General features: G+C 43.2%; 1 protein-coding gene across 1 annotated transcript in view; it reads left to right on the top strand.

Moving 5' to 3' along the window:
* The window catches only part of LOC134858967 (girdin-like), a 60448-nt gene that overhangs the window by 37673 nt on the left and 6842 nt on the right, over nucleotides 1-15933 (top strand). The window contains 24 exon segments of the mRNA XM_063875209.1: nucleotides 122-268; nucleotides 427-571; nucleotides 1072-1250; nucleotides 2217-2354; nucleotides 3389-3572; nucleotides 3693-3767; nucleotides 3770-3822; nucleotides 3911-4204; nucleotides 4557-4739; nucleotides 5182-5460; nucleotides 5617-5741; nucleotides 6169-6307; nucleotides 6838-7014; nucleotides 7115-7276; nucleotides 8218-8495; nucleotides 8745-8888; nucleotides 9002-9188; nucleotides 9589-9734; nucleotides 9909-10001; nucleotides 10391-10593; nucleotides 11159-11206; nucleotides 13254-13331; nucleotides 14692-14928; nucleotides 15149-15205. Coding sequence (XP_063731279.1) covers nucleotides 122-268; nucleotides 427-571; nucleotides 1072-1250; nucleotides 2217-2354; nucleotides 3389-3572; nucleotides 3693-3767; nucleotides 3770-3822; nucleotides 3911-4204; nucleotides 4557-4739; nucleotides 5182-5460; nucleotides 5617-5741; nucleotides 6169-6307; nucleotides 6838-7014; nucleotides 7115-7276; nucleotides 8218-8495; nucleotides 8745-8888; nucleotides 9002-9188; nucleotides 9589-9734; nucleotides 9909-10001; nucleotides 10391-10593; nucleotides 11159-11206; nucleotides 13254-13331; nucleotides 14692-14928; nucleotides 15149-15205 — 3751 coding nt within the window.

Here is a 15933-nt window from a genome sequence, read left to right as displayed (position 1 = left end):
GTAGTAGTAGTAATGATTCATAAATAATAAACATCAGGGGGCATCGTCAAATCAGTTTCTTTTACTAGCCGTTAGATGTATGTTTAACTTGTACTCTCTGCTGATGTGGTGGTTTCTGTAGGAGCTGAAGGAGGACAACCAGGTCATGTTGGAAACTAAGAGCATGCTGGAGGAGCAGCTGGATGCTAGCAGGCAGCGCTCTGACAAACTGCACCTCCTGGAGAAAGAGAGTCTGCTGCTGAAATCCAAGATCCATGACCTGGAGATGGTGAGACACTGGTTTTCATAGAGAGTCTAAGAGCATGGGTTTAAAAATAAATCATGGTTATTGTAAGGGGAAAAAATAATCAGAAGTAGAGTAAGAGGGACTCAGCAGTCGAGTGTTTGTTTATCTCCACGCACCATTAATCTCTCTGCTATCCCCAGGAGCGAGACATGGACCGTAAACGTATGGAGGAGCTGATGGAGGAGAACCTTGTGCTGGAGATGGCTCAGAAACAGAGCATGGACGAGTCCCTGCACCTGGGCTGGGAGCTGGAGCAACTGTCCAAGACACCAGATCTGACAGAAGGTAAGGAGAATATGGAGCCAAGGATCCTTTTATTACCAGAGAACAAGAACAAAAAGTATAAAATCGATCAATGTGGGTCATGTTCATGCTCCAGAAGGCCAGCAGAGCAGGTTTTGCTCCTTGGCTCCGGGCCCTGGAGTCATCCCAATGACCATTTTGCATTTGCCAGCCTCCACTGGGTTTTCTTTCCACTTGGTTAAGACCTGTAATTAATATTCAGTGGCTCTTGGAGGATAATCTGTGTGTCTGGATCATAAAAGCTTTTAAGAGGTTTAACTGGCCAGGGATCGGATAAAGACTATGTGTTGTGTGTTTGTTAAAATGGCACTTTGAAGGCTTAAGACTTGTGAAGCTAGACCTTAGAGTGTTGTATTTATTTATATTTGACTGACTTATTTCTCTGTTGTTTAGACTTTGAACACCACAAATCTGAACACATCTTGATTGTGTATTTGAAATGTGTGGTAAATAATCTGCTTTTCTTGTTGTTATTGACTCAGCCCCTCAGAAGTCTCTGGGCGAGGAGGTGAATGAGCTGACCTCGAGCCGCCTGTTGAAGCTGGAGAAAGACAACCAGACGCTGCTGAAGACTGTGGAGGAGCTCAGAGGAGCAACCAGTCAGGACACCGTGACCAAACTGTCCAAAGCCAGCCAGGAGAACCAGAGACTGAACCACAAGGTAAGAAATTGACTTTTTATGATGCCAATTTATACACACAGATATGCTGTATACACTAAAACAATAAGCCATTACATCTTTAGTATTTGTTTTGTTTACATCAAAGACATCAATATGTGAAGATTGTTTTAGATGCAATTCTTAGAGGAATGCTTCAGGGCTTCATTCTTGGTCCAATGCAGTTTCCAATTCACATCAATGATCTCCCATATGATCATCGGTAGTATTTTCTTAATTATTACTTTTCAATTTAATTGCAGCCATGGTTTAATTTACTGCCCCTTCTCAGGGCCCCCAGTAAGATTAGCATATTGGACCAGCAGTACATCACCGTAACACTTGACTTTAGGCCTTTTCACACAGCGACAGGAAGAAATAAAAAAGAGAAGGTCGGAGAATGTATGTGGGGGGGTGGATAGGAGGCTGAAAGCAAAGCTGTAAATCCAGGCAGCCCTGCAGTGCCTTTTCTTTTCCAGACTTGACATCCAAACGGCCCTCGCTAAGAGAAGCCTCTCAGCTATTTTCAGAAACATAAGCCTCTCTCTGTGCCCTCTGAATAAAAAAAGCATGAAATTGTGTTTTCTCTCAAACAGGGAAAATCCAGAGTGAGAAATGTATTTTCGAGTGACTCGGGGTCTTAAGCCAAAACACATTAAAATATGAATGCAGCTCCTCTTAGAGTTGAACAAGAGAAACGGCCCCATTTAATGTGTGTGTGCCTGCAATAACTTGTTTGTCTGCAGAGTCATGACAGAATGAGGTGGTATATATATTATATGTTTGTATCATGGATAGATAATTGCACAAGCTTCTTTGTGAGTGGGAGTCACGCGTAAAAATGTGATAGTCATTACAGAGCCACCATCAGTGTTATTAAACCCAATAACACAATTTCCAATCGGGAAATTAAAACCAAATCAAGTAAGTGAGTCTTTAAAAAAATGCTACTTTAATAATTGTTTACAGCTGGAGCAGTTGGAGAGTGAACTGACCTCCGACAGAGACTCGCTCCGCAGCGCCGAGTCTCTCAGTACTGACCTGATGAAGGAGAAGGCTTTACTGGAGAAGACTCTGGAAACACTCAGGGAAAACTCTGAGAGACAGGTAAACACACACACACACACACACACACACACACACACACACACACACACACACACACACACACACACACACACACACACACACACACACACACACACACACACATTCATCATGTTTTAATTTGAAAAGTTCATCCCAAAACCAGGTCGTTTATTTTTAAGTGGTAATTACTTGCAGGCAATTTCTACTGACTGCATTTTTTGGGCTGAATGATTATTAAATGATTTGGCCCTTTTTCTAAGAATGACTATAATCACATTAAGCATTCAGTCGTTTCAGTGTGTATACAGTACAAACATATAGTTGGACAGACTCAGACAAACCGGGCTTTGAGACTGTGCGTCACACGCCGCTCCGTCTACAAAAACATCATTGATTCTTGTTCCAGGAATCTCCAAAGAAAATAACTAAGCAGTGTAATTTACTAAAGTCTTTACTGAGTTTTCCTGAGAGCAATCTTTACACAATTGATTTGGGCAAAAAAAAAAGTATCAAGTGGAACTGCTACTATTTTTTATTGACTACACAGTCTTCAAGCACTCTGTGTCCTAGATGCAGTCGCACAATGTGTGTCTGCAGGGACTTTGTAGCTGTTAGACCTAAATATGACACCTTTGATGAGTTTAACCATCTGATTTTGTAAAATCCGGTTTTGATGAGGCAGAGGAAACGCAACCCGCTGCGCTCACAGATTACTGTGGGCAATTTATCCAGTTGGTTGTAAACTAAATGAGATGTAACTAATGCAGTGCCGTTCCCGAAAGACATAATATGCAGATTAGTTATTGTTTTTATTATCCTTAAAAGCTGCTGTGTGATGCATTTTAATTCTGACCTTTTTTTTCGTCATGTAAAAAAACTAAATGAATATTTCAACAGAGCCTCTTTTAAGTCTTTCATCTCTCTCTTAGCATCAGCTCCTACAGCCACAAACTGAATTGCTTTTTAAATAAAGTCACAGAACATGTTTTACTTACTTCAATCACTTTTAAACATTACCCATGGTCCTAATTTAAACTCTGTCTGTTCTCCAGCTGAAGGGTCTGGAGCAGGAGAACAAGCACCTGAGTCAGACGGTGTCATCTCTGCGTCAGCGCTGCCAGGTCGGTGCTGAGGCCCGTGTCAAGGACGTGGAGAAGGAGAATCGAGTTCTCCACGAGTCCATCTGCGAGACCACCGCCAAACTCAATAAGATGGAGTTTGAAAGGAAACAACTACGTGAGTGAATGACTGTTATAGGATTTTGAAAGCTTTCTTTTCAAAACATCGACGTCCTTGTGTTTTCTGTACGACTTCACAGGATGAACACTCTTGTGATGGTATTCTTTTTTTCTGCAGGAAAGGAGCTTGAAGTGGTGAAGGAGAAAGGTGAAAGAGCAGAAGAACTGGAGATTCAGATTCAGAAGATGGAGAAGACAAGGAGAGCCTGCAGAAGAAGGTTGCCAGTCTTACAATCACCTGTGAAAAGGTACATTGAATTCAGCTGATTTTGTATAATCTCAGTGTGGTTTGTTTGCTTTACTCCTTGTTATAAATCCTATTTCACATGTGTGCAGGTGTCTTCTTTGGAGAAGGAGAACACCGAGCTGGAGGCGGAGGGCCGTCGTCTGAAGAAGAAGCTTGACACCCTGAAGAACATGGCCTTCCAGCTGGAGGCTCTAGAAAAGGAAAACTCCCAGCTGGAGCATGAAAACCTTGAGGTTCGGCGCTTGGCTGAGAGTCTCCGGTCATCGGGAGCAAAGGCCGCTCAGCTGGAGGCAGAAAACAGGGAGCTGGAGAGCGAGAGGAGCCAGCTGAAGCGCAGCCTAGAACTGCTCAAAGCCTCGTCCAAAAAGACGGAGAGATTAGAGGTAAGACTTCAGCGCTGCCAGAGATACTGTGAGTATTTCTGTCAGTGGAGCGCAGCTAAAATGTTTAGAAGCTTTCTTTGAGAAATAAAAAAAGATTACTGCTTGTGCGTTCAATCAGCATGCATAAGTTACCTGGTCCTAAAGAGAGATAACTGTCTTTACACAAGGTCATGCAGATCAGCTGTACATTTAAACGCACTGTACACATTACACAGTGTTGTAATTCATCATCACCAAAAAATAATGATTTACAGCTAAGTTCTAACAAGAGCAGTCATATAACAGCATCAGGGAGCAGCACAATTAGTTCATGAATTCTTTTAATATCCTAATCTGGCTTTTCCTCTCCCAGGTGAGTTACCAGGGCCTAGATACAGAGAACCAGCGCCTGCAGAAGGCTTTAGAAAACAGCAGCAAGAAGATTCAACAGTTGGAGGCAGAGCTGCAAGAGGTGGAGACTGAGAATCAAAGCCTGCAACGCAACCTGGAGGAGCTCAAGATCTCCAGCAAACGCCTGGAGCAGCTGGAGCAGGAGGTAAGCAAAACAAACAAACAAACAAACAAAACAGAACCATTCAGTAGCAGAGTCAGTGTTAAGAAATTACACACAAATTATTATAACGCACTTTTCCCTTGAGCAGAACAAATACAACATCAAGTGGGGTAGCTGTTGGTGATACACTGACACAGCTTCAGTGGCTTTTTTTAGGACCGACAGATTCTGGCAGAATGAGGTCAATCTGATTGGCCCAAAACTGAAGTTGAGGCAGTGAGCAGGGAGTGTTTGTGATGCAGCAAAATAAAGAGTAATATATGTTAAAAGCACTGCTGCCCTGTTTCCCAACAGTGAGAGATTATCCCAGATTATTTGTCAAACTTGATTTTTAGCAAAATGTGTGTTTTACAAGGCATTTAGACAAAAAAGTAAATCCAATCACTGATCCATATCCTCTGCATTATGCTCCATTATCCCTCAGAACAAGTCTCTGGAGCAGGAAAGCTCCCAGCTCGAGAAAGACAAGAAGCACCTGGAGAAGGAGAACAAGCGGCTGAGGCAGCAGGCCGAGATCCGCGACTCCAAGCTGGACGACGACAACCAGCGCATCGCCACCCTGGAGAAAGAGAACCGGACGATGGGCAAGGAGATGATCTTCTTCAGGGACTCCTGCACGAGAGTCAAAGACCTGGAAAGAGAGAACAAGGAGCTGGTCAAAATAAGCACCATCGATAAGAAGACCCTCAACAATCTCAGAGAGGTCAGAATAGAAGTCTGCAATCATCCTTAATAATCCCTTTGTCTGCAATCGCTTCTTTAGTTATTTCCACAGATCCTCATGTTTCGAAATCTTTGAATAAATGCAACTTTACCAAAATCAAGGAGTTGCTCAATGTGTTTCTATGTGTGTTTTTAGGAGCTAGTGAGTGAGAAGCTGCGGACTCAGCAGATGCACAATGATCTGGAGAAGCTGACTCATGAGTTGGAGAAGATTGGAATTAACAAGGAAAGGCTGCTGCATGACGAGAGCTCTAGCGACAGGTACCATTTCACCGAGACTTACACCAGATGTTCACTCTTCTTTACTGGCTCTTAAAACGAAGAATGAGCTAAAAGGAAAATTGAGTCAATCATTTTTGGATCAGGACGATAAAAAGTAAACCATACAGTCCAAATAAATCAGCCCTGTGGCCCAATTAATATCAGGAGACGAAACTGTTACTTAATTTGAGTCTATTGCAGAATCATCCTCTGGGAGTCAATATCTCCCTAACCTCCTACAGTGCTGCCAAGAAGTCTTGGTGTTGCTTTACTGTGACGATGTGTGACTCTAGAGTGGACACACACACACACACACACACGCACACACACGCACACACACACACACACACACACACACACACACACACACACACACACACACACACACACACACACACACTGTGCTAACTTCGTTATTTATTTTCAGGTTTAAGCTCCTGGAAACCAAACTGGAGTCGACACTGAAATCATCTTTGGAGATTAAAGAGGAGAAGATCGCAGCGCTAGAGGCCAGACTGCAGGAGTCCTCCAACCTCAACCAGCAGCTCCGCCAGGAGCTCAAGACAGTCAGTAACACAAATCCATTATTTTAATCAAACACAGGCAATCCTCCAGCCCGTCCACTTGAGAACAACGTGTCCTAAAATCCTTCCCCCGCAGTCCAAAACACTGAGGGCTTCTCAAGGCCGATACATTATTTATTTGTCCACTCTTCCACTTCTATCACCAGTTTATCTATTCATGAGGCGGCAGGAGTGGGGTGGAGGATGTCTGCTGTCCTTTAAGGAGGCGTTTGTGTTTTGAACATGCAGACACAAAACAGACCAAAGCCTAAAGGTTGTGGGAAAAAATGAGGCTTCTGAAGATCAAATCTGAGTTTCAGCTGTGACACTATAAAGGATCCCGTCTGCTATTACACATAACTATTACTCATGCCATGTTTTTTAAGTGTCGTCTGTTTCTATCATTTATTCATTTCACATTCAACCCAATACCAGTACTTCAATATTAGCCGACTTGGACTTATGTTTGATTGCACTGAAAGGGCACAAAAAACCTTGAAGTTAAATGTTTACTCCTGTGTCACTACTCTCAGGTGAAGAAGAACTATGAGGCGCTGCGTCAGAGGGAGGAGGAGGAGAGGATGGTGCAGAGCTCTCCCCCTAGAGGAGGGGAAGACCCTCAGGCTGTCAGTAAATGGGAGAAAGAGAGTCATGAAACCACCAGAGAGCTGCTGAAAGTGAAAGACAGACTCATTGAGGTGGAGAGGAATGTAAGTGAGCACAAATCAGGAATGAAAACCTTTTTGGATCGTGCAGTTTTCTCTGAATGTCTTTATGTTTATCCGTCATCTTATATTTTGTTTATCCCAGAATGCAACGCTGCAGGCTGAGAAGGCGGCCCTGAGGAGCCAGCTCAAACAACTGGAAACTCAGAGCTGCAATCTGCAGGCTCAGATAGTGGCCGTGCAGAGGCAGACTGCTTCTCTGCAGGAGAACAACACGTCACTGCAGACACAGAACGCCAAGCTGCAGGTAATCCTACACACCCTGCACAATACAGCGTCCAGGAAGCAATGGATGATCGCTTTCTTTCAAGATTGTAACATATTTTTATTTCTAACAGACCCCAATTTATTGTGAAAACAAAGATAATCCAGACAAATATACACATGTTCATGTCTCAGAGATGCACTGTAGATAGATAATTATGGTTAATGCATAATATGCACAATAAATGTGTCATATATTAGGTTAATGATTGTTCCTAAGTCAGATTAGTAGAATAAAATCTTGAAGTATTTAAAAACACTACTCAAAACAAAACCCATCAACAATTCTCTATTTGAATTACACAATGCAAAACTATCCAGCCATCTATCAACACTGCTCTGTTTGCACTGTTGCCCTGCCAGGGTGCTCCGCTCCTGTTATGGATTTACACATGTTTGGCGGCTTCTCAAACCCTGCTTATATGCGTCAGATTTACACTGACCATACAGTAGCTTCTGGCTGTTTCTGTGGGTGTTATCCTACGCCTCTTGATGTGTGTGAGAGCAGGTGTGTGTGTGTGTGTGCAGCGGAGGTTAAAAGCTGTCTCTGTTTAAAGGTACAGACAGTATGTCAGCACCTGGACATAATGTGTGTGTGTCAGTGTAAATACATACACTAGTGATGATTGAAGAGGGATTGGAGACCAGGAAACCTCTCCGACCACAAAGGAAACATGAGAAGAAACAGTTGATGTTATGTAGAGGGAGGTTACATCAGACTGAATGGACACAGCGCCCCCTGTAGACCAAAACAGGAACAACCTCTCCTTTTACACTACAAGTACAACCAATGGGTGTTCGAGTTGGGAGGCTCAGTAATCCTCACACATCAGTCAAATGTATTTTAATAAATCAAGACAGATTAAAAAAATAAAGCCTTTGAATCTTGAGTCTGCTTCATGTATCTTCCGTCCTGTACTTTAGGTGGAGAACTCCACCCTGAGCTCCAAGAGTGGCGCCCTCATGGCCCAAAATGCTCAGCTGCAGAGCCAGCAGAGCAGCGTGGAGGGGGAGCGCGAGGGAGCTCTGAAGGACAAAGAGGAGCTGAGGTCCACCTACGAGCTGCTCCTCCGAGACCACGAGAAGCTGGCGGCGCTCCACGAGAGGCAGGCGTCCGAGTACGAAGCCCTGATCGGAAAACACGGCGGCCTGAAGACCTCCCACAAGAGCCTGGAGCAGCAGCACAGGGACCTGGAGGACAAGTGAGACTGGGTTTAGGATTTAGTCCATTACAAGTCTCACTCATGACCTAATAATCTACTTTGACCCCCTTTCAACTTTGTCTTCTGAAGGCAATATTAAACAATCATAAAGCAACCATACTGAGTCACTAGGGGAGGCTGTAGAACCCTGGGGATAATGAGAATAAATGGGCATTGTATTCCTGTCTGTCTGACCTCAATCTTTCTTTTTGCAAGTCATGTCACAGTTTATAATGTGTGTCTGTGCAGGTACAAGCAGCTCCTGCAGAGGAAGGGAGAGCTGGAGGATCTGGAGAAAAATCTGAAGGAACAGCAGGAAAAAATGGCGCTGGAGAATCAAACGCACCAATCCACAGCTGACCAGTTCAAACTGCTCAAAGAAGAAAATGATAGGTCAGATCATCAGTATTTTGTATCTTAAACACAGTTCAAACGTATGAATAAAAGTGAATCATTATGATATTTTCTTTAGATTACGCCTTATGTTCTCTCTGCTCTCCCCTCAGGCTGAATAATACCTATCGTCAACTGGTGAAGGACAATGAGAACCTCCACCTGGACCATAAGAACGCAAAGACCCAGCTGAACAGCGCCAAGCTGGAGCAGACCAAGCTGGAGGCCGAGTTCTCTAAACTGAAGGAGCAGTACCAGCAGCTGGACATCACCTCCACAAAACTCACCAACCAGTGTGAGGTGAGGAGACGACACACATTACACTTCTCTTCACGTCTCATCTCTGTATTTAAGAGAATCCTTTTATGTGTTACTTTTAATACCAGCTGTGTTTTGGCCTCTCTTAATATTTAGTATCCAGACTCCCCCCAGCTGTGTTTTGGATTCTTAACCCTTTTTGTTGTCATTTTTGTTGTTAATCCCACTTTTCTTCTCGCCTCATCTCTTCTCTATAGTTTAGAGTTTCCCTTTATGTGTTACTTTAAAAGCCAGCTGTCTTTTGGCTGGTTCACATCTTTTAATGTGTCATATGTAGAGAGAAAACTTCTTAAGCCAGCTGTGTTGTGGATGCTTAACTCTTTTTGATGTGTCATGTGTGTTGCTTGAGCCAACTGTCTAAGCCTCATTGTGTGTGTGTTAGTTGTTGAGCCAGGTTAAAGGAAACCTGGAGGAGGAGAATCGCCACCTGTTGGACCAGATCCAGACTTTGATGCTGCAGAACCGCACACTGCTGGAGCAGACCATGGAGAGCAAGGACCTGTACCATGTAGAGCAAAGACAATACATGTGAGCTCTTCTTCAAAACGGACCGATAATATGTCTCTGCCAACAACTATTTTCATATTCCAGCAATGTGTTTAATAATGGGACAATCAAATCAAATTGGTTGCTTTTATATTATACATGCATTTTCATTCTTGTGTGTCTGACTGGCTAATTTGTTCATTTTCAACCAATCAGAGACAAGCTGAATGAGCTGAGGAGACAGAAAGAGAAGCTGGAGGAGAAGATCATGGACCAGTACAAGTTCTACGACCCCTCGCCTCCACGCAGGTAAAAGCAAGCTTCAGTAAAGACATGACTGACAAAATCCTCTAAATGTGAAAATGACTCAAAGGAGTGTATCATAGCAGACTCTGATGTTCAAAATTCTGTTTGGTTGTTTACTCTTATCCTGAGGCGGGGAAATTGGCAAAAAAACACTCAGCCTCAGGAAGAGATGCATCAAATATTTATGGTCTGCAGAGCTTTAAGCAGCTTTATACGGCAACGTTTTAAAAAATCATATATAGGAAGATTGCCCACATGGAACAAATCAGACATTTATATCCAGGCTTAATGTTTTTTAACGTCAGTATTTATTGAATTTGTTTCCCATTTTTCTCTCTCCCTGTTTTCCTGACGGTCTCACTGTCTTGCTCGGTCTTGCATCTCGTTTGTAGGCGTGGCAACTGGATCACTTTGAAGATGAAAAAATTGATCAAGCCGAAGAGCCGGGAGAGGATGCGCTCCCTCACGCTGACTCCCTCTCGTTCAGAGTATGGCGACGGCTTCCTGACGCTTCCCCAGGACTGCCAGGACAGCTCGTCCATCGGCTCTGGCTCCAACTCACTGGACGACACACTCTCACAGAAGAAGAGCAGCAGTGAGTCCAAGGAAACACACTCGCACACAGATGGAGACTCGAGTATCAAAGTCAGGGTAGTTATAGTTACAACCACTACTGAAGGACCTTGATTCAGCTTTCTCGAGATAAACACAAAGACACTTTATACAAACATAAACTCATCCTTCAAAACAAATACTCAGACACTGTTTCACACAAAAAATGACACAAAGAAAATCTTTTGCAAACTAGTTTCTGTCATCTGATCCTGAATACTTTCACAGATATATACACCCACTTACCCACAAAGACACAAAATACATGTGTGTGTGTGTGTGTGTGTGTGTGTGTGTGTGTGTGTGTGTGTGTGTGTGTGTGTGTGTGTGTGTGTGTGTGTGTGTGTGTGTGTGTGTGTGTGTGTGTGTGTGTGTGTGTGTGTGTGTGTGTGTGTGTGTGTGTGTGTGTGTGTGTGTGTGTGTGTGTGTGTGTGTGTGTGTGTGTGTGTGTGTGTGTGTGTGTGTGTGTGTGTGTTGGTTGAGTGGTTGATTGGGTCTTTCCTCCCCTAACTGCTCCTCTGCTTCTGTCTCTCTCTCTCTCTGCAAAGGGAGGAGAGGGCAGCAATCCAATGCCCAAGGGCAGGGTTCATCCAATGGTATGCTGCGGATGGGTAGGGTGGGCGGGGATAGTGACCCGACTGTCACGTCTCTCGGGGCATGTTATCGTGAGTCCATTGTCTGTGTCACTCAGATGTCCTAGAGGTTACGGTTGAGCTGCACAGAACTCAGGTTGACTCTTAATCACCGACCCGGTTCAAAAAGCAGATGAGGTTCCTGTGTTTGAATCAACAGAGAGCGCTTCATTTATGTACCCTTGTGGGAAAAAAAAACACTTTTTGACACTTCCTTTTTGTCCTATAGGAGGACTATATATTTTTGTGTATTTTTTTACGCTAATTCTTAAAGTAGACCTCCATCTATTTAACACAATAAAGTCTGTTAGCCGGTCATGAGGAGTTCTGCAAGTACTAAGTCAAAAAAGCCTTTTGTGGTCAGTGGTTGATTTGCATTGTGGGAATCTTAGTTTCCTTTATGCTGAATCAATTTTGATCATACCTTTCTTTTGGCGGTCTGTCTGGACCCTGATAATGTTACAGGAGTGCTTTATAATGGATAAAGTGTTCTGGTGTCAAACTGAATCAAGCGCATCTCATGTGGCTCAAAAATTGGAAAAGGCGTGTTTTGTCTCAGGTCCAGTTCACGATTTACTGATCCTCAAACTGATCTTAGGCTCCTTAGCTCTCACTTACAAGCATGTCAACCTGCTGATCTGTGCAGTTCACCTGTAGATAACAGAGAAAGGCACTCTAGCGTAGCATCCAAGCTATTAAAAGGTGCAATGCAACTTGGCCGACTTCCAGCAAGCTGTGTCAAAATCCTGGATCAAGCTGGAATAGCTAGAAGATAGGGGACACAGAAAGTTGTACATGGACTAGAGAGGTTTACATTTTCATAGATAGCTGTAAAGCTGTGTAGATTGAATACATATGTGTTTTGTAAACTCTAGAAGCTATTAAGGTTTAGTGTTTGCACTCTAGGGATACAAATGTGGTGGTAACACACACCTAAAAGTATGTACATGTATAAACACATGCACCAACGACTTTACCCAGCCAAAAAACATCATTTATTTTTCTTGGTAAAGTCTATAAAAACACTGCAGTCCTCCCTGATGCTGTTCAAATGCCCTTTGACCTTTTCCCTCTCCTGATTGCACCCTTTAATATTTCCATCCTCCGTGTTTCATGTAGGTGGTAACATGTTGACAGATGTGTTGTTGTGTACAGTATGTATTGCAGAATGCAACACTCATGACCATAACCATGAGAGTGATCGTTGTTGTGTGCAGGAGAAATGTGCGCCAGTGCGTTTGTGTTTCACATTTTTATGTTTGTTTGCATAACGTGTCTTTGTATAAAAGTCTGCCCTTTTTTAAAGGATTATTCAGGTTTAAAAAATCTAGCATTGCTTATATTGTTCGTATGGGATACAAAGACGGGGTGTGTATTAATACTGTATATTTATATAAGAATACCGATGATTAATAGGCCTGTTACGAGAATCAAATCATCGACTCATCCTAATATATGGACAAGAACACTATCATTTATGATTTTCTAAATATTGCCCTTGTTTATGTTTACATGTCACCAAAATATTAGCCCATATGATCTGTGTATTTATATATATATATGTTTAGTTTTCACAATCTAATGACTTAATATCTTTCTGAAAGGGGTTGCTTTCATTTTTAATGCCATTGTGTTATCATGTCAGTCGCCCAAAACGGTCTGACAACACTATTGTTTTCTGGGGCAATATATCGTCCCATAGATATGATGACAGGTCTAATGACTAATCAAAAGCGCTTTATATTAACATGATCCCCCGCTTTTTAAATCTTATAGTGATACTGTCTATTGCATTGTTTGTCTATTGTCCAGACGAGTGTCCAGGGGCTCAGCTCTCTCTCTGCGTCTCTCCCCTGGCTCTCTTTGTGCAATCGTTAACCACATCCCTCTGTTCTGCCCTCCTTTTTTCTTTTTTTTCCTTCCCTCCACCTCCCTCGGGCTCGTTCTGTCGCTCTCTCTTCCCTGCCTGTCTGTCTGTCTATCTGTCTGTCTCTGGCTGCGCTCTTGACAGCTTTAAAAAGGTTGCCTTTCATGAGGAACAGATCCAAGGACAAAGACAAGGCCAAGGCCATCTACCGGCGCTCCATGTGTAAGACCTCCGTTAGCCGCCACGCTAGCCCTCCTCTTCCTCCGCCTCGTCCCTCCCCTCTCATCGCCACACTAGCAGAAACAAAGAAGGAACAGTCACTGATTTCATGGTGGCTGCAGTGTGGGGGCGTGACAGTTCCAGTGACAGTGTGTCTTCAGCTACAGCTCTTAAACCTACTCAGGCCTGTAGGCAATACTCCTCCATGTAATATTTATGGAAGAGCATTTTGCAGTGGTGATATTATGTTATAATATTTAGATACGTCTGCACAACATTTACCAAGATTTAGGTTTAAAATGTGTCACCTCACCCCTACGCATACCCAGCCCGACATCAGTGACTTGTCCTTATCATTTTTGCTCATTAACCCCCTCCCCTCCGTCACCTCCTGCCGCCTCCACTCACTCCTGTAGAGAATCTGCTCTCAGCTTTTATCGGCTTTCACAAGTGTGGCACTTTATTCTCACTTTGAGTAGATGAATAACACAAACCTGTACCAAAGCTCAGATGTACAAAATGAATCTCCAGAAATGCAAAAACTGATGTTATACTAAGCATCTCCTCTTCCTGTAGATGTGTGTCTTGTAGTGTGTTACAGTTCATCCATCAAAGCCTTGTCTTTTAAGTTTGGTCATTGTGGGAATAACTAAGCTAAAGGCAACTTATTGGGCAGCTTTGTCATGTGCTCTGTGGTTTATTTTCTTTTTGTAAACCGAATGAAAGGCATTATGTGTGTGTGTGTGGTGAGGTGAATGGGTGGGTGGGAGGGACTGCGGCTTTGCCTTTCATGCGCCTCCATCTTTGATTACAGCATGACTTTAAAAAAAAAATCAAATCAATCATCAACCGCCTGATCGCCTCTGCTCTCACTCACCATGGAGGACTTGAAATGGAGCCTTTCTCTCTGTCTCTCTCTCTGTCTCTCTCTCTCTTCCTGTCAGTGTGCTGCATTTCAGATCTTATTCTGCTGACATGGACTTTCATGGTTTTGCTTCTTGACTCTGATCTCGTGTACATTCAGAGCAGCTTTGCATGCCTTCATGCTTCTCGACCGTCGCACACAGCTCAGTAAACAAAGTGCACAAAGACAGTGGCCTCTTAGGGTGATGCGTCACCTTCTTTTAAAACGATGCAGCTGCCATCTTTGTGCACTTTACGTTTCTTAGGAGTAGAATTTAATCACTGTAGTAGCCTGTATGAGGCCCACTTGGGGCTTTTTATTAAATGGTTGCCTTAATCTGATCATTTTACATCCCCTAAGGGAAACAATTGTCTCTATGACGAAAAGTTAGCAGTTGGTAGAGTATGATTTAAGGTGGATGTTCCTGTCCTAATTTCCATACCTCTGCTGCACATTCAGCCATGAACGACCTGCTGCAGACCATGGCGGTGGCGGGCGGCCCCGGGGCTGAGTGGGCGAGCAGCATCGATAACCTGGACGGTGCTGAGGCCGGAGACGCCGGCATGACGGGGAACAGCAGGCGCAGTGGGCAGCGCATGAAGGAACTCGCTTACTCCACCAACGCCATCGACTACGCCACCCTCACCCTGCCCACCGCCAGGCAGAGCAGGGCCAAGCTCCGGCTTCAGGTCAAAGGTCAGGAGGCCTTTTATATTTGAGAGAGGGTAGAGATAAATTGGCATGTTGAGATTCTGAGAATTTCTTTATTTGTTTTATGTTACTGAACATATTTTAGGAATCAGTTGTTTATTTTCTCCATATTATGCAGATAAGGCTCATGTGGGAAGATTCAAATGAAGGAGGGGATATTTTGTCAGATCAGAGCAGCTGTAGCATCTTCTCTTCTGTGTCTCAGCAGATAATATCTCATGTGAGGATGTTGCCGGCTCCTTAGACGACCCCAAGAGTCAAGGTAAGACTTCACATGACATGAAAAAAGAAAAGTGATGGTTAGTTGCATCAGCCTCTCTAAATGAGCAATGTGAAAAGACTGAATAGCCCCAAAAAGCCGCTCATATCCTCAGCAGTCCCAATGCTAATCTTGAGGCTTCTTCCCCGTGCTTCGATTTAGCTTAATCTACAGTTGGAAAAGCAATTTTAGTGGAGAGCAAAAAGAGAGAGAGAGAGAGAGAGAGAGAGAGAGCCTCTATTGAAAGTAGGATTGACTCTAATTCAGGCTTTAGAATTATCCAGAGCAGTTAATCTGCGGCGCAGCAACTATTCATCAGGTCCGCTCTGATGATGATGACCCAGTTGTTAGACAGCCACCAAACCACTGACATACATTTCTGACACGTCTTCATCCTGTTGCCATACGTTTTCTTTCGCTGAAAATACTGTATTAGTTACAATGCATTCATACAGTATGTACATTCATTATATCATTTATATTTTAGTTACCCTTTATTTAACTAATTTAATATGTTAGGCACAGATGTTCTTAGAGGACGACCATTTCTGCATCAAATAATATATTGATATAAATCCTCATCATAACTAAACCATTTTCCTTTGTGTTCAGAATGTCAACCCTTAAAAAGGTCAGATTGTTTACATAATGCATGTTAACATCTGTATGTACAGTCTGATGTATTTTGGCTACACATGATGTTATAGATTTATTATAGGGGCTGGGAATTA

This window comes from Eleginops maclovinus, chromosome 22 (genome assembly GCF_036324505.1).
Source record: "Eleginops maclovinus isolate JMC-PN-2008 ecotype Puerto Natales chromosome 22, JC_Emac_rtc_rv5, whole genome shotgun sequence".
Classification (NCBI taxonomy): Eukaryota; Metazoa; Chordata; class Actinopteri; order Perciformes; family Eleginopidae; genus Eleginops; species Eleginops maclovinus.
Note: the sequence above shows the minus strand (reverse complement) of the source record. Positions and strands in the feature narration are given on the sequence as shown.